At 56.7% G+C, this 22,685-nt stretch overlaps 3 protein-coding genes across 16 annotated transcripts in view; all 3 read left to right on the top strand.

Annotated features, from left to right (window-relative positions):
* Positions 1 to 6,542, top strand: part of FAM193B (family with sequence similarity 193 member B) — a 31,898-nt gene extending 25,356 nt beyond the window's left edge. For 11 of the 12 annotated variants that reach the window (XM_036084917.2, XM_036084918.2, XM_036084915.2 and 8 more), the window contains 4 exons: positions 2,169 to 3,189; positions 3,339 to 3,414; positions 4,235 to 4,332; positions 6,159 to 6,542. In XM_036084917.2, the coding sequence (XP_035940810.1) occupies positions 2,169 to 3,189; positions 3,339 to 3,414; positions 4,235 to 4,331 (1,194 nt within the window). In that variant the 3' untranslated portion in view covers position 4,332; positions 6,159 to 6,542. The remainder of the gene's footprint in view (positions 1 to 2,168; positions 3,190 to 3,338; positions 3,415 to 4,234; positions 4,333 to 6,158) is intronic. The other variant, XR_004914970.2, reaches the window with a different exon arrangement.
* A 2,875-nt stretch (positions 6,543 to 9,417) lies between these two features.
* Positions 9,418 to 14,754, top strand: DDX41 (DEAD-box helicase 41). 2 transcript variants are annotated; one of them, XM_036084846.2, is made up of 17 exons: positions 9,418 to 9,574; positions 9,658 to 9,768; positions 10,023 to 10,182; positions 10,256 to 10,330; positions 10,459 to 10,519; positions 10,672 to 10,781; positions 11,161 to 11,233; positions 11,360 to 11,513; positions 11,589 to 11,725; positions 12,535 to 12,697; positions 12,879 to 13,010; positions 13,294 to 13,365; positions 13,501 to 13,597; positions 13,735 to 13,884; positions 13,978 to 14,049; positions 14,165 to 14,275; positions 14,401 to 14,754. In XM_036084846.2, exons 1-17 carry the CDS (start codon positions 9,548 to 9,550, stop codon positions 14,535 to 14,537), a joined length of 1,842 nt encoding a protein of 613 aa, XP_035940739.1. In that variant the 5' UTR covers positions 9,418 to 9,547; the 3' UTR covers positions 14,538 to 14,754. The 2 variants fall into 2 exon arrangements, with proteins under 2 accessions (XP_035940739.1, XP_035940738.1); XM_036084845.2 differs by having other exon boundaries at positions 10,645 to 10,781.
* A 1,864-nt stretch (positions 14,755 to 16,618) lies between these two features.
* Positions 16,619 to 21,397, top strand: DOK3 (docking protein 3). 2 transcript variants are annotated; one of them, XM_036084849.2, is made up of 5 exons: positions 16,619 to 16,836; positions 17,873 to 18,060; positions 19,983 to 20,082; positions 20,194 to 20,366; positions 20,470 to 21,397. In XM_036084849.2, the coding sequence occupies exons 1-5, from the start codon at positions 16,734 to 16,736 to the stop codon at positions 21,166 to 21,168; spliced, it is 1,263 nt and encodes a 420-aa protein (XP_035940742.1). In that variant the 5' UTR covers positions 16,619 to 16,733; the 3' UTR covers positions 21,169 to 21,397. The 2 variants fall into 2 exon arrangements, with proteins under 2 accessions (XP_035940742.1, XP_035940740.1); XM_036084847.2 differs by having other exon boundaries at positions 16,627 to 16,799; positions 17,755 to 18,060.
* The last annotated feature ends 1,288 nt before the right edge of the window (positions 21,398 to 22,685 follow it).

The raw sequence follows: 22,685 nt of genomic DNA, 5'->3' as shown, positions 1-22,685 counted from the left end.
CCCGCCTACCACTCCCCACCACTCCTAAAAGAAACCTGGGCCCCAGCTCTCCCTGTGAATGTTTGCATCCCGTAAAGATTATATGTGCGCATTCCCCAGTCACTTGCTCTTCCTTCTGCCTAAAAAGTGCTAGTCTCACTCTCCGGGATGATCCCAGTCACCCTCCAGTGCCCAGTGAGCTACTGCCGCCTCTGGGAAGCACCTCTGATGGCCCAGTCTGAGTTCCCAGAGCATCTTGTGCTTTCTTCCCTGTAGTTCTTGTCACTGTCACTCAGAATTAAACAGCTTGTTTGCATGTCCGTCTCCCCCAGCAGCCTCAAGTCCGCAAGCAGACTTCTCATGCACAGCTGAATCCCCCAGAGCCCAGCCCAGTGCCTTATAGAAACTGGTCAAGAAGTGATCGTCGAACAGGACTGAAAGAACTAGGAACTGCAGATCACACCTGGGTGTGCTGTCCCAACTCTGCCACTTTCTAGCCGTGTAACCTTGGGCCAGTTCCCTATTTGTGCCAAAGTCAGGTGTCCTCATCTGCAAATTGAGGATAATGGCACAACAAGGGCAATTGTGAGGATTAAAAGAGACAACGTGTGGAAAGAATCAGGCTCGTGGCACATAACAGAAAGCCTGTGTTCTGTGCTCCCCTCTCACTACCAAATCACACGTGGTTCCATGTTACTCTCTCTAACTCATTGTTTTCAGACTTCTTTGTTTAGCAGCAGAACTCTTTTTTTTGCAATTGAAGTCCTGCATGGAATCTCCATTCCTAACAGAAAAAAGCTGGGCTGGTACAGGGGAGGAGTGATGTGAAGGGCCTTCCAGTCCTTCTTTCATCCCCATGGCCTTGACCTCCATGGCACAAGGCTGGAAACCCTGCTCCAGATCGAGCTGCTTCCCCACTTGAGCACCACAGTGCCAAGTCACAGCTTCATCAGCACCTGGGGAAAGGGACACGTGCCCTCTCAGGTGTCCGGGCAACACCGGGAGGTATACGTAGGCAGTTTTTCTCCCAAATACACCAAGGGGGACGGTAAGGTTCAGAGAGAGTAAGTGATTTGTCCAAGGTCCCACAGTGGTGGTCCTAGTCCGTCGCAGAGCCCTACTGGGGCACAGGGTCACCCTCTTTAAGTTGACTCGAAGGTGGTGGCATGCCCTCTTTTTCTCTCCCCAGTTTCCTTTTCCTGTTTCTCCCCCTCCATTCCCAAATCAGCTAGAAATATGTGAAATGGTGGAAGTCATCCAACCCCTGGCCCAGCACCACCATCTCCTTCCCGTGGGCTTTTGACATCTGTCTCTCGTCTCCCTCTAAAGGCCTCCTTGGTCTGCAGGTGTGTGGAGGTTGGGCAGAGGGATGGAGTGACTCAGAGCCCACAGACTTCACTTTCATTCTCCAGAACCGGGTCTGTTAACACTGACTGACAGAGTCCAGCCCCCCAGTTCTCACCTGGGCAGTGGGGCTGCTTTTACATCTTGCTGTGGGGCCCCAGATAGCTGTCCATTGGGCACGCTTTAGGCATGGCCTTGATTACTTGAGGCAGCTGAGTGGTGAGTGGCTTTTATACGGAATTTCTCCCTGTTCCATAGCACCCGTACACAATTCCTGCCACCCAGAGTAATCTGACCTACTGCGGTGGTCTCACAGCCCCATCTCACTTCTTGAAAGGCCTCCCATGATGTCACAGCTTTTTTTCCCCTACTACCAGCAGAATTGGAGAGAATGCCCCTGTAGCAGCCGTCTCCCTCGCTTTGCATCCCCACTTTGGTCTTCACCCCAGAATTTTTGTCTGCCTTTTGCAGATGAGTCCACTGAGACTCAGCCAGTGAATGAATTGCTTAAGTTCAGGCCTGGAAGGCAAGGTGCAATTAGCTGCATTCCTATCCCTTTGAGTCCCAGTGGGTCTTAGGCCCTAGGACTCACACTGGGGCTCTGAGTGAACAAGCTATAAAAACCTATTCTCTGTGGGTCTGTCTCCATCCCCAGAACATGCATCTGATTGCATTTCATCCTCACTCCTGCAGGGTGGGTGAGCAGGCCTGGATGGCCAAGGTCCTGCCTCTAGCTAGTTAGCTGCAAAGCTGGGCCCCAGGCTGATGTGTCAGGTGTCACATTGTGCCTGGCAGGTGCCTGGCAGGAGCCAGGCCCTAGCTGAAACTGCTGCTTATATTGACAGGAAAAGGAGAAGGCCCACTTGGCAGCAGAAGCTCTAAAGCAGGTGAATCGTAGTGTTTCTGGAAGCCGGGAGCCAAGGCCTGCCAGGGAGAGGCTCTTGGAGTGGCCTGACCGGGAGCTGGATCGGGTCAACAGCTTCCTGAGCAGCCGTCTGCAAGAGATCAAGAACACTGTCAAGGACTCTATCCGTGCCAGCTTCAGTGTGTGTGAGCTCAACATGGACAGCAATGGATTCTCTAAGGAGGGGACTGCTGAGCCAGAGCCCCAGAGCCTATCCCCCTCAAACCTCAATGGCTCCTCAGAGCAACGGCCTGACATTAACCTTGACCTGTCCCCTTTGACTTTGGGGTCCTCTCAGAACCACATGCTACGAGTTCCAGGTGAGCCAGCCCCACCGTGGACAGAAATGAGAGGCTCTCACCCACCATGGACAGAGGTGAGGGGGCCCCCTCCCGGTATCATCCCTGAGAATGGGCTAGTGAGGAGACTCAACGCCGTGCCCAACCTTTCCCGGGTGATCTGGGTCAAGACACCCAAGCCAGGCAACCCTAGCCCTGAGGAGCCAAGCCCAAAGGAGGTTCCCAGTTGCAAGCAGGAGCTGCCCGAGCCTGTGGCCTCAAGTGGGAAGCCGCGGAAGGGCAAGAGACAGGGCAGTCAGGCCAAGAAGAACGAGGCAAGCCCAGCCCCCAGGTCCCCAGCCAGCCTCGAGGCTCCCAGTGCCAAGGGCCAGACCCCCAGCTCCAAGCAGCCAGGCAAGGCCCCGGAGCCTCCCAAAGTGGGCAGCTGTGCCGAGGCTGGAGAGGGGAGCCGGGGGAGCCAGCCAGGACCAGGCTGGGCTGGCAGCCCCAAAGCCGACGAGAAGGGCAGTTCCTGGCGAAACTGGCCAGGTGAGGCCAAAGCACGGCCTCTGGAGCAGGAGTCCATGCAGCCCCCAGGCCCAGCGAGGCCACAGAGCTTGCCGCAGGGCAAGGGCCGCAGCCGCCGGAGCCGCAACAAGCAGGAGAAGACGGCCGCCTCCCTGGGTGAGTGCACCAGGAACTGAGTGGTTAGCCCCCCACCCCGCCAGGCCACAGGGTGGAGGGTAGTCCTCGGTGTGGGCAGTGCTGCCCCAAGAGCATGACCCCAGAGGCCTGGCCGTGGGCACTGAGCCCTCCTGGCTGTGTCTTCCTAGACGATGTGTTCCTGCCCAAGGACATGGATGGGGTGGAGATGGATGAGACTGACCGGGAGGTGGAGTACTTCAAGAGGTAGGTGTGGGGATGCCTTCTCGCCCACCCTCACTCAGGCTCACCCTCAGCCTGACACCCTCAGAAGGAGAGCCTCTCCAGGCTCTCTCCCACCAGTCTATCTGCTGGAACCCAGGTAGCCGCACGGCAGGACAGGCCATCTGGGAAGGCGTAAGGGACAGGGAGAAGGAGGCACGTCAGGCCCCAAGAACCAGGGCTTTCTCCAGCTTTATTCCCCTTGTATGTTCACTTGCACTTCCTCTGCTCTGCCTGGACTGAGCTCTGGGCTGGAGGCAAATGAGATATGGTCTAGATGGAGAGAGAGAGCCATAAACACACAGTCCAGTGATAAGTGCTGTTGGAGGAGTAAGGGCATGGGGCTGCAGACCCAGCTGAGACGTAGGGGTGGGCAGCGCTCCCAGAAGAGGTGGGAACCAAGCTGAGACCTGAGAAGTAAGAACCAGTGGGCCAGGTCAAACAGGGCCTTTGTGACAGCAGAGCTGGTAGGCACAGAGGTTTCAGGCTGAAAACAACACGCAGTAGTTAGGGTTGCAGAAGGCCGCCCAGTGTAGCCAGAGTAAAATACAGCGTGAGGAGCCACCCTGTATCCCGAGGCAGTGTCACTCTCTTCATACGCTGTTCCCTGGGCTCGTGGGCACCCTGTCCAGAAAGCCAGCAAAGCTCTCATAACCTGCTAGACCCCAATACCCTGGAGCCAGCGGGGTTGTACAGAGCTGACTTGGTTCCTTTAGTGACCAAGACACATGGGTCTAGAAGTGGGGTCCAGCAGGGAGAGGGGTACCTCTGATTATGCTTTTCTGCTGTCTCTCAAACCTAATAGGTTCTGTTTGGATTCTGCAAAGCAAACTCGCCAGAAAGTTGCTGTGAACTGGACCAACTTCAGCCTCAAGAAAACCACTCCCAGCACAGCTCAGTGAGGTATGGAGACCCCCAAGCATTGCATGTACTCCCTTTCCCCGAGTTCTGTCACCTTCTGTGTCCCCACCAGACCATTTCATGCTCTGGGGCACGGAGTTGGGCTAGTGGCTTGCCAGCCCTGGGCCCCTGCACCTCCACAGTGACAGCTATGCGCTCTGCAGACACAGGCCCCATCTCTTCTGTGGCCACTCACCCCTAGGCCTCTGTCCTTTCATCGCTCCCTCCTGCCTATGTTCCTGAATCTCCATCCCTGGGCTATCTCCACCAGGCCTCTACTTCCCTTACTGGCTGCCTCTCAAGTGCCTAGGCAGCCTTAATCCCCAGAGGACTGCCCCCACCCCTGACAATATTAGCCTCAGGGTTGAATCTCACTTGCCCAGCCTGGTAGGCTACCCAGGTGCTTCCCAGCTAAAGCCATGCAAGATGTGGGTAGCCCCAAAGGACCAGTGAGAGGGCAGATGAGCTAGACCAAGGCCTCAGTGAGGTCATTTAGGCATGGAGGAGTTGGTAAGTGCTCTCCCCAAACAGGAGAAGCCCCATGAAGAAATTAATAGCTAAGCTGCCTCCTGAAGAAGACACCTGGCCCCCAGCTGGGCTCGGGGCTCCTCTCCCAACCACCTACACAAGTCCTTTTGTGTGAAATACTGACATATCAGATGATGTTCTGGACTGAGAACAGAAGACCAAGAGAAGGCACCGGGCTGAGCACCATAGTGCAGGAGAGAAGGGTGGCTGGCAGGCAGGCCTTGGTGCCAGGTTTGCGACCTAATGGCTGTGCAGTGCCCTATCATAACCCTGTGCTCTGTCCCTGGGATCAGGCCTTTTCTGGCTGGCAACCACACAACTGCCCTTAAAGCAGCAGGAAACTGGGGCAGGTGAGCTGAACTCAGGGAACCCCAGGAGGATGTCCTCACCTGTCCTCCTACTCCTTCTCTTCTCAGTGCCAGGACAGCTCCTCTCTGGGTCGGGCAGCAGACTTCCTGGACCCTCAGCCGAGTCTCCTTGTCCTCTTCTGGTTTTAGGATTCCCCACCCGTGGGGCTGGGCTCCCTATGGCACCTTGGGCTGCCTGGAGTCAGGACTGTCTTTAGACTCACCTCAGCCCCTCTCTCTGAAGGGGCTAGGCTCCCTCATCTTTTGCCAAACTGAAATGTCCACACCCTCAGGAGCTTCTGCCAGGGCCAGGGTGCCCTCCTGCCCCTTTTGTCCACTTCACAGGATCCAGGAGTTATGGGGACCCCAGGCACTTTGATTTGTTGCCTCTTCTTAGAGAAAAAGGGGCACACCCCTCCCCCAGCCCAGTGCCCCTCTCAGCCAGGAAACCTCATTCGGCCATCTTCTCTCAGGGACCCCCTCTTTGGTTGAGCTCTTTCCCAAAGCAGGAGATGTTCCCTCCCTGCCCCACCCGACTCTAAGGGCTCTCCACTGACCTTTTCCACCCCCTCTGAGTGGGACTGGGAGCCCGGAGAGTGTGTGAGAAAGCAGTGCAGGCGCAGATTCGGGACCTAGCCTGGGCTGTGTACCCGGAGCCTGAGTGCGTACGCTGCCTCTCCCCTGCCTGTCAGCAGGACAGCAAAGGCCAGAGGCGGGGCTCTTACACCACCCTGGCTTGGATAGATGTGTGCCAGGGGAGCTGTCCCCTGGCAGGGTCTTAACCTGCATCCTCTGCTGAAGGTAATCAAGGAAGTCTATTCAGTATTTTCAGCCCAGGGAACAAAAATAGCAGGCAGCTGTTCCTACCCATGGGGATCCATGGAAACCCAGAGCCAGCGCACGGAGGCTCGGGCAAAGGATCGCTCACGGTATGGCCATGCTCTGTTTTCTCAGGCCCCTGCCGGGTCGAGCTGCTTCAGGGTGTCCTGAGACCCCAACTGCCAGCTGAAGGTCTACAATTTCTTCCTCCACATCCCTACCCACCTGCCCACGATCCTCCCTGCTCCTCGCCATCCTGGACCAACCAAAAGTTGAACGGATGCTGTGCCGTGCTGGGGCCCCTCAGGACCTCCGCAGAGCCGCTTCCTGGTGCTACGCAGCCTCCTCACTCAGAGCCTGGGGGCTGGACTGGCCTGTGGGCCGGGGGCTGATGGTACTGCTGGCCCAACACTGCTCTCTTTGTGTTTGGTTTTGTTTTTGTTCTTGTTTTTCAATTCTTTACTTTTGATACTGTGAAGATCTTTCCTGCAGAAAGATAAAGCAACATTTGGACACAGAGTCAGTGTGTTGATGGCTTGCTGGTCTGGGGTGGGGGTGAGGTGAGGAATGTACTCAGAAGCATGGGATCTGCCTTGGTCATTAGCCTCACTGAGCAGATATTATGTGTCAACAGTTTGGCAGTTTTCACTTAATTCCACAACTGTTCTAAATGGGGCTGTTATCCCATTTTACAGATGAGGAAATTAAAGCTAAGACAGGAAAGTGACTTTAGTGCACGCAGTCTGGCTGAGCAGAGTTAGAGCCTAGGCCTGTATAACAGCCGCATCTGTGTACTTTCTCCTAGTGGCAGGACTCTGGTATGTGACCTGGAACAGCCCCTTCCCCATGCCCTCTTTCCCCCTCTGCGAGGTGGAGGAGTGAGACTCGGTCTCTGTGCAGCTGCTGTGAGAAGGGGTCTGGGAAAGGCTTGAGGCCTTTACAGACTGCACCTTTAGCCTGGATTATTGACATTGTCTCCCATCCAAGTACCAACCAGGCCCGACCCTGCTTAGGTTATTGACATTGTCAAGGGAAGTGGAGTAAATGGAGTTTCTATAAATTGGATCTGACTTTCCAGTGGGAATGACACACATAGCCTAAGTACTTGAGAGTTGCAAATAATGAACCCTACTGTAAAGTAAAGTAAACTACCTCATTCCTATCTCCCACCCCCTGCAGATCTGGTTCATAAATTCAGATTTTAATATTACAGGTTTGCTGAAAAAAAAAAAAAAATGCCTCACACACACTTGTGCTCCAACTCCTTGTCCCTGTTGTCGTTTTCTCAAACTGACACTTAACTTGAGCTTATGTGGGGAGCAGTGGAGGCTGTGGCCACACAGTCACTAAGAGCCCTTTACAGAGTGTTGGGAAGCAGGATCAGAAACCATTCCCCTGGGCGCCTGGGTGGCTCAGATGGTTAAGCGTCTGCCTTTGGCTCGGGTCATGACCCCAGGATCCTGGGATCGAGTCCCGCATTGGGCTCCCTGCTCCTTGGGGAGCCTGCTTCTCCCTCTGTCTCTGCCTCTCTCTCTCTGTGTCTCTCATGAATAAATGAATAAAATCTTTAAAAGAAAAAAGAAACCATTCCCTCCCCTTTCCACCTCCTCCCAGGATGAACCCCACCATGGGCAGTCAGTGCCAGCTTCCTCTTCTAAAGAAGTTAAAAAGCATCGCCCACAGGCAAGGACAGGCTCAAGACTCACAATTCCTGGTTCCTGGCCTTTCCTAATCCCCAAGGAAGTCTGCATATGCCCCTGTGAAACCTGTCTCTGTATACATATTATCTGTGTTCCCCTCTCCCTTCCTCTCTCCCTTCAAGTCTCGCACCAGGCTCCTGCCCTGGAGTCGAACTGGCATAGCTACCTAAAATTCTGCTTCATCATTCAAAAATTGCCTGTCTGATCAAGGAGCTGCTTTACCTACAGAGAAAGACCTGTGGGTGGCATTCAGAGCCTTCCATGCCTGGCCCCTGCCTCCCAGCACTTCACTCCAGCCACACCAGATGACCTCAGTCTCCCTCTAGGCCTGGCACCCTCAGGTCTCCCAACTTTGGCTCACGTTTCCTTCTTCCCAGATTACCCTTCCTTCATCGTGTCCTGCTTATCCTTCACATTCCAGCTGAAAGGCCACTCTTACTAGGAGAATCTGTTTGCCCTGCCTTGTGATGCTTCCAAAAGTACAACTTTATCTGTCTTAGACTATTTCTCCTTTTTTAACCTCAAGACCCATTATATTTTTGTCTCCTCAACTAATCCATAAACTCACAAGCCAGGTTTGTATCTTGTTCATCTTTTATCTGCTTCAGCACTGTGCACAATGCCCAGCGTGTGCTGATAATAAATACATGAATGAAGGAAAAAATAGTACTGACGCATCACTCCTCTTTAAAAGTCCCCTGTGAGGGGCACCTGGGTGGCTCAGTCCTCTGACTCTAGATTTCGGCTCAGTTCATGATCTCAGCATAGTGGGATCTAGCCCCATGTCAGACTCCTTGCTCAGCGTGGAGTTTGCTTGAGATTCTCTCTCCCCCTCTCCCTCTGCCCCTCGCCCCCGCTCGAGCTCTCTCTCAAAATAAATAAAATCTTTAAAAATAAATACAAATAAAGTACTCAGTGAAGTTGAAGTTACTTTGACAGTCAGCCCTGCATGCTCTGGGCCACCCAGCCTACGTATCCAGCTTTAGCTTTGGCCACCCCCACTCCACAGGAGCCGGCCACGTGGTTTGTTTGTTCTTTGAAGAATCTGTACTTCCACATGGCCAGGCCTTCACTCCTACAGGACCCTCAATCAGAAAACTTCTCTTTCCTCCACTCCCTGTTCTGAGAGTCTACACCTGTGGAAGCTCAGATTCAGGTCTCCTTGAAGTCTTCTCTGGTTCCCCAGTGAGTTACTCTAAGCTCTATTACAGCATTTACAATAATAATCGCTCCATATGTATGTACAGACCCTCAGCGAAAAAACACTTGTCACCAGCATTTTATTTATCCCTCACCACTCTGAACATACGTGTTGTCTCACATAGATGAGGACGCCAGTCAGAGCTGCAGTGTAAGTTGATTCATTTTTCCGCAAGCCACACCCCGTCCCCGCGCCCGTGCCCGGGATGGAGGCCCGAGCGGGATCCCAGCTGGCCCCGTCCCGGAACGTGCCTGATGACGTCAGACTCTGGGCGAGGCTGGGCAGCTGGCCGGCCGGCCTCTTCGGGATCCCCGGTCTCCACTTTAGGGACCTTCTTCCACCAGGCTTCGTTTGAGCCTTTAGCGCATGCTCCAAATCCTCCAGCGTCCCATAATGCATTGTCTGACGCTTTGCCCTCGCCCCTGGCAACAAATGCGCAGCCGCCCAAGGGACTTTGACGCCGCGCTGCCTGACAGGGTCTCAGAGGAAAGTTTGTCCCTCTGCGCGATCCGGCATTCAGAGGTCGTTGCTAGGCGCCCACGTTCCGCTTCTTCACATCTGATTGGATTTCACTCAAAAGTTGAGGCGGGGTTTTACCGTAGCGCGCATGCGTGCAGCAAAGGATGGAGGACTCGGAACCCGAGCGGAAGGTAGGAGCGAGGCAGGGGTCCGCGCTTGTGGCGAGCGGTAGTGAAAGCGGGGGGGCCTGAGCCTGACTTCTGTGTATTTGTAGCGGGCTCGCACCGACGAGGCGACTGCCACAGGAAGCCGCTCCGAGACGGAGGATGAGGACGACGAAGACTACGTGCCTTACGTGCCTTTGCGACAGCGCCGGCAACTGCTGGTGAGGGCCCCGGTTCGGAAGAGGAATGAGGGCGTGGGATCGGGGGGCGGGGTTGGGGGGAGGTGGCCGCCAGTGGAGCGAGCTGCCAGTACTCGGGACAGTGGCCGTCTGGCGAACGAGGGACGGGCAACCTGATCTGAGGTCGCAGGGTACAGAGCCCTTTCCCAAAAGCCAAGATCTTGACGCAGGCCCCCTGGGCCCAATGCTCCGCTTTGGTTTGGGCTTGGCTCTGAGGGGCGCTGGTGGAACCTCAGCTCCAGAAGCTACTGCAACGAAGGCGCAAAGGAGCTGCGGAGGAGGAGCAGCAGGACAGCGGCAGCGAGCCCCGGGGAGATGAGGACGATATCCCGCTGGGCCCTCAGTCCAACGTCAGCCTCCTGGATCAGCACCAGCACCTCAAAGAGAAGGCTGAAGGTGGGCTGGAAAGCAGCGGGGAGGCTCAGCTTGGTATAGTGCTTTGGTGTCTGACATCTGCTTCTTTCCTCAGCCCGCAAGGAGTCTGCCAAGGAGAAGCAGCTGAAAGAAGAGGAAAAGATCCTGGAGAGTGTGGCTGAGGGCCGAGGTATGGTTGTAGCCAGGGCAGAGGGGGAGGTGGACCGAGCCTCCTCCCCAAACCCCAGGCATGTTATATCTCATGGGCCTGGCCTCTGGGAAGCAAGAGCCAGCCCTGAGCCTCGTCTGTCTCCTCAGCCTTGATGTCAGTGAAGGAAATGGCCAAGGGAATCACATATGATGATCCGATCAAAACCAGGTATGTTTTTCAGTCTGTGGGAAGGCAGTCACTTTTACTTGGAATGGTAGTGGCTGAGACTGGCAGGTGCACCCCACAGCCAGTTGTGCCCGGGGCCTCTCTTGACCCCCACCACGCACTCACAGTTGGACACCCCCCCGTTATGTCCTGAGCATGTCTGAAGAGCGGCATGAACGCGTACGGAAGAAGTACCACATCCTGGTGGAAGGAGATGGCATCCCACCACCCATCAAGAGCTTCAAGGAAATGAAATTTCCTGCAGGTACCTGGGAACTTTGGTAGTCAAACAACTGTGAGGTTGTGTCCCAGCCCCCGCTGAGCTCAGCATCTGCAGCGATGGGTCTAGCCAGTGGAGGTGGAGGGACTTAGGTTTGAATTTCAGTTGCCCCAGCTGTACCTGTTCACTGTCTTCTGCCATTAGGGAGCTTCAGTGGGCAAGTGACATTGGCCTTAAGTGGACCTGGGTGTAAATCCTCCCTCCAGTTATCCTAGAGATCTTAGACAAGTCTTTCTTTTTCTCTTTTTCTCTGGGCCTCATTTGTAACTTGAAGGGAGTGGGAGTAGTGCTAATCTTACAGCTTTGGGAGGCCTGATAAAGTATCTGTGAGACACAAGGATGATACTGAGATTGTTTTCCGTAGCCATCCTGAGAGGCCTAAAGAAGAAAGGCATCCACCACCCAACACCCATTCAGATCCAGGGCATCCCCACCATGTGAGTGTGGACCTGGGGGCCCTGAAGAGGGCGGTGATGGGGAGGAGCAGTCACTAGGTGTCCATCTGGAGACTCATTCCCTACATTCTGCTGAACCTGATCCTCAGGCCTCTCCTCTCCCCATAGTCTGTCTGGACGTGACATGATAGGTATCGCCTTCACGGGTTCAGGCAAGACACTGGTGTTCACGTTGCCTGTCATCATGTTCTGCCTGGAACAAGAAAAAAGATTACCTTTCTCCAAGCGTGAAGGGCCCTATGGACTCATCATCTGCCCCTCGGTAAGACAGACCAGGCTGGAGACAGAGTGGAGACAGGACTACCTTCTGGTACCAACCTCTGCCCTGTTCCTACAGCGGGAGCTCGCCCGGCAGACCCATGGCATCCTGGAGTATTACTGCCGCCTGCTGCAGGAGGACAGCTCCCCACTCCTGCGCTGCGCTCTCTGCATCGGGGGCATGTCTGTTAAAGAGCAGATGGAAACCATCCGACAGTGAGCATAAGCACCCCCACCCTGTGGGCCTCCCCAGAGCCCCTCGACAAGCTAAAGGGCCCTTTGCTTTAGCTACCCTTGCAGACCCTTCCAGAAGCTTCCTTGTCCTCAAGGAGTTCCTTGTCTAATGGGGAGATCAGTTGGGGTGGGACAGAGGGATGTGGTAAGGTACTATGGGAGCACGACAGATGGAATGGGGGCATCTGGGAGGTCAGGGTTCAGGGCATTCTGGGCAGAAGAGACAGAGGTGGGGGACCCAGGATGTCCAGGAAGGTCAGGGTCATTCAGTGTGGTCCAGCATGGAGGCTGAGACACTAGGGCAGGGCCAGATCCATGGCCTTTCCTCCAGCAGACAATGCTAATTGCCCTGGACCAGGCTCTGGAGTCACGGACAGGCCACACTCAGGCCCTTCTTTCCAAGGCATTCCCAGTCTCAGGGAAGATTCAGATACAGAAAAGATTAAGTTAGCATTCCAGGGAAGTGAGCCCATCAACGCCTACAAAGGAAGCTGCGGGAGCACATACTGAGGCCTATGTGGAGATTCAGGATCACCCTCCTTCTAGAGAGGGAAGGGTATGCAGGGTTGATTCATGGCTGGGGCGGAGCTCTGGAGCAGAGCAGTAGTCAAGAAGGTTGCAGCCCCTTCCAGAAGAGACATGTTTTACAAGTAGGGCAGGGTGGTGGACGTGATGAAGGGACAGGTGAGGAGAGACAGGAAAGAGGCCAGAGGGCAGAATGAGCAGAATGCCAGCCCTTAGGTGCAGGGATGGGCGGGTAGCCCTGACCTCAGGGTCCTCTTGATCCCCAGCGGTGTGCACATGATGGTGGCCACCCCTGGGCGCCTCATGGATTTGCTGCAGAAGAAGATGGTCAGCCTAGACATCTGCCGCTACCTGGCTCTGGACGAGGCTGACCGCATGATTGACATGGGTTTTGAGGGCGACATCCGCACCATCTTCTCCTACTTCAAGGTGCCTGTCCCTGCCTGGCTAGGGCATTCCTGCCACCCTTCCCACCACACCCCATTCAACTGTGGCAGGCCCTGAGGCCTGGCACTGCCCACCCACTGCCCCTGCTTCAGGGGGCTACATCCCAGCTACTTGGCCTTCCCAGGCCTCACATGCCCTCAGTCCTAGCCCTACTCTTCCTCAGGGCCAGCGGCAGACCCTACTCTTCAGTGCCACCATGCCTAAGAAGATTCAGAACTTTGCCAAGAGTGCCCTGGTAAAGCCGGTCACAATCAACGTGGGCCGCGCTGGGGCCGCCAGCCTGGATGTCATCCAGGTGGGCAGGCACTCCTGATGCGCAGGGTCTCACTTGTGAGGGTTGGATCTGGCCAGGCCACGTTGAAGCTCTTGGAGTAGGGTTGAGGGGCCACCTTGTGGGCACTGGGGGTTTCATTCAAATCCCCAGCCCTTAGCAGGAAACATTCTTAGGGCAGCCAGTGCTTTATGGCAAGAGGCTTCTGGTTTCCTCCCAGCCAGGATTGGGGTCCCAGGCTCTGTGGCAGGGCCAGGGCTGGTGAGCCCATTTGCAGGCCCACCTGACCTGGCCCCTGTGATGGCAGGAGGTGGAATATGTCAAGGAGGAGGCCAAGATGGTATACCTGCTTGAGTGCCTACAGAAAACACCCCCACCTGTAAGTGCAGCCCGCCAGGCTGGCTGAGGACCCCTGGAATGAAGGGGAGGGGGGAGTCGGGGCAGCATGCTGGAGAAGGTCGGGCACGCCCGGTTGGGGTCAGCCCCCATGACTGAAGTTGGCTTTCCTGGACAGGTGCTCATCTTTGCGGAGAAGAAGGCAGATGTGGATGCCATCCACGAGTACCTGCTGCTCAAGGGGGTCGAGGCGGTGGCCATCCATGGGGGCAAAGGTCAGGGGGTAGTGCACACGTAGGCATGGATTTTGCTGCCATTGCTGCCCTCACCTAATCACTCTCCCTGCCTAGTAGGCCCGCCACTACTCCCCAGACTCCTGTCACTCTAACAGCTCCTGCCTAACCCTCCCCAGACCAGGAGGAACGGACCAAGGCCATCGAGGCATTCCGGGAGGGCAAGAAGGATGTCCTGGTGGCCACAGACGTAGCCTCCAAGGGCCTGGACTTCCCTGCCATCCAGCATGTCATAAACTATGACATGCCTGAGGAGATCGAGAACTACGGTGGGGAGCTTGGGTAGGGGGCGAGGTGTCAGGGGTGCAGGCTGGGCCCCAGCCCCTGGGCAGTAGGCCAGAGGTTCTGTTCCCTCTCTGCAGTGCACCGTATCGGCCGTACCGGGCGCTCAGGAAACACAGGCATCGCCACCACTTTCATCAACAAGGCCTGTGGTAAGGCTGCCACCAGGGCCACCCCAGCTGTGCCCTGGGTCCTCTGCCTGTGGCTATCTAGGTCCTGGCTGCAGGGCCTAGGGTTGGGCCTCATGGTTCCCTCCTACCCCCACAGACGAGTCGGTGCTGATGGACCTGAAAGCCCTGCTGCTGGAGGCTAAGCAGAAGGTGCCCCCTGTGCTACAAGTGCTGCACTGTGGGGATGAGTCCATGCTGGACATTGGAGGTGACCGCTGGCCAGGAGACCCCGGGGCGGTGCGGGCGGGGGCAGGGGAACATGACGGGAAGCCAGGGTCTGGGGTGTGGAGCCTGGTCCTGCAGTCCTGCTGACTCTCACCCCCATGCCCCCAGGAGAGCGTGGCTGTGCATTCTGTGGGGGCTTGGGCCATCGAATCACTGACTGCCCCAAACTCGAGGCTATGCAGACCAAGCAGGTTAGCAACATCGGCCGCAAGGACTACCTGGCCCACAGTTCCATGGACTTCTGAGCCATCTGTCATCCCTTGTCTCCAAGAGACCTCAGTCTCCAGCCACCTCCTACACACACTGGCCCCCTGGACAAAAAGCCAGCATCTTCGGCCCAGCTGGCCTGGGCTGGGCCAGGCTGGGCCTGGCTGCCTGCTCCCTGTGTCCCCCAGAATTACTATTTTTGTTCCCCTTTGCCCCAGCTGTCATTAAAGCACAAACCTCCCTGGTCTCAGCCCAGCCCTGCCTCTGTGTTTCGCCTTCCCTGATCCCTGCTTCCTGGACAGGCCTCACCCTCTGACCTCCGTAGCCCCTCTAAGGCGGGGGAACTGGCATCTCCCACCGCTACTGCCAACACGGCCGGCTGGGTTTTGGTTGTGGAGAGAGCCACGTACCTGGGGCCCCCTGCTGGGAGCTCTGGGTAGCTCCTCTGGGCGAGCTGGATTTGCGGCTCAGGGAGAGACCGCATTGGTGGGCCCGGGGGAAATGGCTGGGTTTTCTGGTCTCTGGTTGGCTCTTATAATCTCCAAACTTGCCCCAGCCTCCCTCTTCCTGTCAGTTGTATGAAGCTCCCGGAGCCCCTTGGGAGGCGACTTCCTGCCTCAGGCCCCCTGCCCACTTGCCTGCCCGCACAGACTCCCAGTGGGGAACCCTCTGTCCACCTCGCTGAGGGGGCAGCAGACGCCACAGGACCACCACTCAGGCAGCTAGCACTCACTGACCTCACTCTGTGCCTGGCTGTCAGTTGGGCTCAGGATCCAGGCAATTCAGGCAGACGCCTGCTGGGAGGCTCATAGGTAAGTAGGAGAGACAGGAGATGGGAATAACGGGGGTGGCAGATGGCGCAGGATCTCCACGTCTGGCAAGGGATGGGCAGCAAGTCCTCGGGGCCCGGCTCTTCATGTGCAAGACCACATGCTTATCCCAGCAGGACAGCAGTTGCTCAAGTCATGTTTGTCACTTGGTGTTTGGCCTTGGGCAAGTTACTTAATATTTCTGAGCCTCGATTTCCTCATCATTGAAATGGCAATGAGAATGCAAAGAACAGACTGTCCGGCTGCCGGAGCTTGGGGCTGCCCAGGCTGCAAGGGACACAAAGCAGGGTGGAGAGGCCCATGGAAAAGACTTCTGCCCACACCCCATATGCGACCCTAAAGAGTATTGCTCAGCCTGCTTACACATGCCTGCCTAAAGGTGGCATTGAATGAGTGACAGGAGGCTGTCCCCAGAATTCAGACACACACTCAGAGCCCCAGTAGTAGCCTCCAGCAAGGTGAGGCCCCCCCAAAAAAAAAAAAGTGCCTAGCAAGAAGCAAAGTTTAAAAAAAGCATGTGATCTCTCCAGGGACCCAATGGGGGCATGCCACTCATGCTCACATGACTGGGCCATGCTGTGAGGACGGGCTCACTGGTGGGGCCCTTGTGCTCGGCGTGGGGTGGTCAAGGGGGGCCTCCCCAGGGGAAGAGGCAGCCCAGCTATCAAGTGGCACAGTGGTAAGGGGTTCCTGGGAGGCACTGGGCCGAGGGGAGGTGGAGGCCAGGACAGGGCACCTTGAGTGTAGGGCTGAGGAGCCCAGGCTACACCCCCGGGCAGGGGGTAGTCAGAGGGGTTGGTTTGGGGTTGGTGGAAAGGACCACAGTGGGCCCTGTCAGGCAGTGGTTCAAAGGGGAGATAAGAGGCTAGTAATGGACAGGGACTGTGAAGACAGAGGGGAGCAGGTGAATATTAGAAATATTTCCAAGATAAAGGCCAGCAGAGCGGCACTGAGAGGGTACCAACCAGAGCTCAAGAGTGGGGAAAGCAAGGAGCAGGCCAGTCTGGCTAGAGGAGGTCCTGGGGCAGGGACAGGGCCGCGGGAACGTCAAGTGCCCGGGTGTGCGACTGTCCTGCTCAGAGGAGAGGTCGGAGCTTATGACTCACAGCCAGCTGACCCAGGTGCAGGCAGAGGTCAGCCGCCCTCCGGGGGTCTGAGGCCCCCCGCCAGGCACACGTGGGCGCCTTGGGCCAGCTGGACCCCGAGGAAGAAATATGTGATGTCCCCACCCCTATCCTAGCTCCTTTACTGAAGACGGGCGCCCCTCCCCCCAGCCCTGCAGCTGCCTCTCTGGACAGAGGGAGGGGGAAGTGGCCAGAAGGGGAAGTGTGAGGAGTTCCCCTCCGGCCTGTCACCAGTCTCATCAGGCCCTCGGAGTGGCAGTCCCGGGGCCTGGCAGCGGCCATGGAGCCTCGGGAGACTCCCATCAAGGACGGCATCCTCTATCAGCAGCACATCAAGTTCGGCAAGGTGGGGACCCTGGCTGCCAGGCAGCTTGTCCAGGACGGTAGGCGGCGGCCCCAGCCTCAGCCCACCGGGACCTGGGAGAATGGGGAAGGAGTCAGGGTGGGGAACCCAACCAAGGTGTTGGGGAGTAGAGCAGAGCCCCATTCTCAGCTTGAGTGGGCCTTTTGGAGAGCCTGTCCTGTTTGCGGATGGGGAAGCCAAGCACGGGGAGGATCTAAGAATCCAAACCTTGGGGCAGGGCAGAGCTGAGAGGCTGGCTAACCCAACAGCCTTCCGCCCTGTGTAGTAGAGGCACCCAGGCTCCTGTGGACAAGGCCGGGGCTGAGTCGGAGGAGCGCCAGCCTGCAGACGAGGGCTCAGCTCCTCCCAGCCCTGTTACAGGACACAGTTGGGGGCTTTGCCTTTCTCCCCAGGCAGCAGGCCCTTCACCCTCACAGCTCAGCTGCAGCTGCTGCCCAGGCAGATAAACAGTCTGTTTCCTTTGCTTTACGCTATTTGCATGTTTCCTTCCTTGCCATCATGAGACCGAGGCCTCCCTCCTGCTCAGCCCTTGTCCCATGGCCCGAGTGACCTTTTCTTTGGGGAGAGGGCGTAGGGGGCACCAATACAATGGTAGCATCAGGTGGTCTGCTTCAACCACGTCAGGGACGTGATCCAGTAGAAGCCCCAACCTTGCGTTCTCAGGGCTTTTGAGATATGAGGACACTAGTGCTCATAGGGGTCACAGTTAGGCAATGGTGGGATGGACTTGAACCCACAGCTGACCGCCCGCCAGCACAGACTCTTCCCCCCTGCTGGGCTGGCCCTGGCAGGGCCCCCTTCTCTGGGGCCTGCGGATCTGGGGGAAGCAGAGGCCAGCCAGGGTGGCCAGGAGCACTTGCTGAGCAGCGTGTGCTGAGCTGAGCTACAGGGAGAACCACCACCGAAGGGTCTTTTCCCCCATCCTCATCTCCCACAGAAGTCCTGGCGGAAGGTATGGGGTCTGCTGTATGCAGGAAGCCCATCAGGTGTGGCACGGCTGGAGAACTGGGAGGTCCGGGATGGTGGCCTGGGGCCAACATGTGACAGGTCTGCAGGCCCCAGCCGGCGTGGGGAACGGCGGATCATCCGCCTGGCTGACTGCGTGTCTGTGCTGCCCGCTGATGGCGAGAGCTGCCCCAAGGACACTGGTGCCTTCCTGCTCACCACCACAGAGCGAAGCCACCTGCTGGCCGCGCAGCATCGCCAGGAATGGATGGGCCCCATCTGCCAGCTGGCCTTCCAGGTGAGCATCAGGGGCAAGAGGTGGGCCACCTGACCCCTGACCTTGTTCATCTCCATGCTCACTCCCATCCTGTCACTCAGCAAGTACCTGCCAAGCACCTGCGAGCCTTCGGGGGAATAGCCCCGAAGTCCACAGAACGAATCTCAGATGGCCATTCATGCTGTGGGGAAAATGAAAGGCTGGTGGGACCAGGCATGAATGGCGGGATGTTAGATGGGAAGGCCTCTCAGGAAGGGACAGTGAGCCAAGTCCTCAAGGACAAATAAGAGCCCACCAGGCAAAGATCTGAGGCAAGAGTGACCCAGACACTGAGGTCTGAGGAGTGTCCTGAACAGAGGGGGCAGCATGGGCAAAGGCCCTGTGGCAGGGGAAAGTTTGGCGTGTTAAAGGGGCAGAAAGGCCACTATGGCTGGAGAGTAAGGAGTGGGAGGGAGCCCAGGAGGAGGCAAAGGTGGAGAGTTTGGTGGGAGCCAGCTGAAACTACTCTGGGCCACATGCAGAGTTCAGGGCTTTATTCTGAGTGAGAGGAGATGCCTTTGAGAGGGAGGTTCTTTGGGGAGCCAGGGACTGAGAGCTTTAAAGCTTCACAGGGTCTATGATGGACCAAAAGGAAATGAGCCTAGCAGTTCCTCAAAAACTTAAACATAGAGTTGCCATATGACCCAGCAATTGCACTAGTAGGTGTATACCCAAGAGAATTGAAACAGGTGTTCAAACAGAACTTGTATGAGAATGCTCAGGGCAGCAATATTCACAATAGCTCAAAGGTGCAGACAACCCCAATGTCTGTTAACTGATGGTTACACCCAATGTAGTCTATGCATACAACAGAGTATTACCTGACTATTAAAAAAAAAAAAAAATGAGGTAGTGATACATGCTAACACAATAAATGAACCTGGAGAACATCATGCTAAGTAAAAGGAGCCAGACACAAAAGACCACATATTAGTATCAGTCTATTTATGTGAAACACCCAGAATAGGCAAATCTATAGGGACAGAAAGCAGCTTAGCGGTTGCCAGGGGCTGGGGAAGGGGGAGTGGGTAAGGACTGCTAATGGGTTTCCATGTGGAATGATGAAAAATTCTGGAACTAGATAAAGGTGACCATTACACAACCTTATGACTATACTAAAACCACTGAATTATACACTTTAAAATGGTGAAATGGTAAATTTTATGTTGTGTATTCTACCACAATATTTTATTTTTTAAAAGATTTTATTTATTTGACAGAGAGAGAGAGGGAGAGAGCATGAGCAGAGAGGGGCAGAGGGAAAGGGAGAAGCAGGCTCCCTGTTGAGCAGGGAGCCCAATGTGGGACTCTATCCCAGGACCCTGGGATCATGACCTGAGCCGATGGCAGACGCTTAACTGACTGAGCCACGCAGGCGTCCCCACCACAATATTTTAAGTTTAAAAAAAAAAAAAAGGAAATGAACAGGAACAAGGAGACCAGTGAGGAAGCTGTCGCATGTGACCCTGGCCATGCCACCGTGGGCCAAGGTGGTTGTGCTGGAGGTGCTGACAGAGCTCAGAGGATGTGAGGGGAGATGGTGAAAGAGGCCTGGAGAAGAGAAGCCAATTCACTTGCGTGTCCCACCCCTAAAGCTCCAAGCTGTTAGGGACACACACAGGCAGGCCCAGTCCCTGGCCAAGTGCAAGTGCAACGGGACCTCCTCTTGTGTGCCGCTACTTTACAACTCTCGGCACCCTCAAGGGGGCACATGGGGGCTGCAGGTGGGGAAACAGAGGGGTCCCCAGGGTCGTGCAGTGTGTCGGGGGCAGAACTGGAAGTGGCACCCCAGTCCCTGGATGTTCCTGCTTGGCCTGGAGTCCTGGGTTACTGGCCCCAGGGAGAGGATGTAGAAAGAGGAGTGGGGGGAAGGCTCTAACTTCTGACTGTTTTTCATTCTCCAGGGCATAGGGGAGTATTCCTCAGGACCAGGGGAGGTGGAAGCTTCCAAGAGGGGCCTGGTCCCCATGGAGGAGAATTCCATCTACTCCTCCTGGCAAGAAGGTGAGTCAGGGAGGGGCAGGGGCAGCCTCAGCCGTCCTCCACCCAGGGCTGGGACCTTTGGGGGACCCAGGCGGGCTATCCCTGATGCCCTCGCCACCCTCCTGCCTGCAGTGGGCGAGTTTCCAGTGGTGGTGCAGAGGACCGAGGCTGCCACCCGCTGCCGGCTGAAGGGGCCCTACCTCCTAGTGCTAAGCCAAGACACCATCCAGCTGCGGGAACCCTCCAGCCCCCAGGCCCTCTACACCTGGCCCTACCGCTTCCTGCGCAAGTTCGGCTCTGACAAGGTGAGGTGCAAGGAGTGCCCTGCTGGGAAGGGTGGCAGGTGGACAGGAGCCCAGGTCCCTCCGCCGCGAACCCACCCATACCACCCCCTAACCCCGTGTCCAGGACGTGTTCTCCTTTGAAGCTGGACGCCGCTGTGACTCGGGCGAGGGTCTCTTCGCCTTCAGCAGCCCCCGAGCCCTCGACCTGTGCAGGGCTGTGGCCGCTGCCATTGCCCGCCAGCAGGAACGGCTGCCAGAGGAGGCTGGGCCCCGGCCCTGTCCCCTGCCTCGGGCCACCTCCCTGCCCTCACTGGACCCGCCAGGAGAGCTGCGGGAGGTGCCCCCAGGGCTGGAGCCGCCCAGCTCCCGGAGGGCACGCCTGGCTGAGCCCGGCCCCCAGAGCCTGCCCCCACTGCTGAGCCCGGTGCCCCACGATGAGCCGGTGTCTGGGCTCTACGCATCTGTGTGCAAGCGGGCCAGTGGGCCCCCAGGCAATGCCGAGCACCTCTATGAGAACCTATGCCTGCTGGAGGCAGGCCCCGTGCTGCCCAGGGATAGGGACCCCGAGCAGGAGAGTCCCAGCCGCCGCAGCCCCCTGGCCAGCCCCATCTACCACAACAGCGAGGACCTGGGCTGGCCGGGCCCTGCCCACGACAGCAGCCTCGAGGCCCAGTACCGGCGGCTGCTGGAACTAGAGCTGGGCGACAGTGATGAAGCTGGGAGCTCTGGCCGCCCCAGTGCTCACACGGGCTTCAAGGCCAAGCTGGTGACTCTGCTGAGCCGTGAGCGGAAGAAGGGCCCAGTCCCCTGTGACCGGCCCTGAAAGCCCTGCCTGGCTCTGTGGCAGGAGGAAAGACAGGTGTTCTGCTGTTCCTGGGCCAGGGCCAACAATGGACATCTGGGACACAGCCCTGCATCCACTCTGGCCTGCAGGGGTAAGGCAGGCAGGCTGGGGAGGACCCCTCCTGTGCCCCACCGGTCCCCCCTCCCCCGCCGTGTACAGTGTACAGGTTTGCTGGTAATAAAACCTCCCAGCTCTGCTCCTGCTCCCACCTTGTAGCGCGTAGTGTACAGTTCCTCCCTTCAGCTCTTGGCAGTGGTGCTCACCAAGCCACACAGACACACAGACCCTCACTCACGTGCCCTGAAGCAAACACCAGCGCCCTGTGCTGGGTGCCGGGGACACACCTAGCCTGCACTTGACCTCTGCGACCCGTGGGCTCCAGTCCACTTGAGCAGATGGGTGGGATGCAGATAATTAGGGCCCATGTAGTCAGTCCTGTGCAACAAAAATGACAGGGACAGTAAGGCAGGAGGAGAAATTGGGCTTGCCCATGCGTGAGGTGCCCTCTGAGTTAAGCATGAAGGACAGGCGGAGCCTTACCAGGTGGACAGCAAGCCCCCGGTCTTTCCAGGCTGAGGGTGCATCTGCACTGGCCCAGAGATAAAGGGAAAAGCATGGGGCTGACAGGGAGTTGGTGGCCAAGCATGAGAGGCCTGACCATCCTGCAGTGAGCTTGGTCTCATCCTCAGCAGAGAGACACAGATTATAGAAGGAGCAGTGTGGAAAACAAATTTGAGGGAGCCCAACTGGAGACCAAGTAGCCTGAGCTGGGGAGGAGGTAATAGGTGGGGGGTGGGGGAAGGGCAGGTGGAAGGGACTTCAAAGATTTGCACAACCAAAACACCGGCTCCCCAATAAGACTCCAAAATGTGCAGACACTTCTGGGAACCTTGGGCCTCAGTCTCCTCAACTGTCAAGGACAAAGGTCAAATTACCTACCAGGCATGCATTCATGCCTTAGAGTTTTACTGCCTGCCTACTCTGTGCCAGGCACTGGGGACACCGCCATGTTCAAGACAGTGAGGTCCTTTTGTTTTTGTTTTCCTTTTTTTTTTTTTTTTGGAGAGAGTGTGGGGCGGGCGGGTGAGGGAGAGAGAGAATCCTAAGCAGGCTCCATGCTCAGCACGGAGCCCCAACATGGGGCTTGATCTCACAACCCTGAGATCATGACCTGAGCCATAATCAAGAGTCAGAGGCTTAACCGACTGAGCCACCCAGGCACCCCATAATTCAGTGAGGTTCCGTTCTCAAGGATCTCATGTTCCAGAGGGAGATAAACAAGTGTCTTGAAGACTTTGGTGCCCTCATGCTACTCCTGTCACCATGCCTGAGGCCTCCCTGCACAAAAGCATCATGCCCCCAAGAATCTTGCCCCCAGCCCCTTGACCTCAACTCTGCCTCCACCACCCATGCCATTGGCACATCCTGCGCCTCTTCATGACAGTGATGCTCCCTCTTCACAATCTTATTTCCAAGCATCCACCTCTGGCCACCTC

The sequence above is a fragment of the Halichoerus grypus genome, chromosome 2 (assembly GCF_964656455.1).
Source record: "Halichoerus grypus chromosome 2, mHalGry1.hap1.1, whole genome shotgun sequence".
Lineage (NCBI taxonomy): Eukaryota > Metazoa > Chordata > Mammalia > Carnivora > Phocidae > Halichoerus > Halichoerus grypus.
The sequence above is the reverse complement of the archived record's forward strand: the minus strand, read 5'-3'. Positions and strand labels throughout refer to the sequence as shown.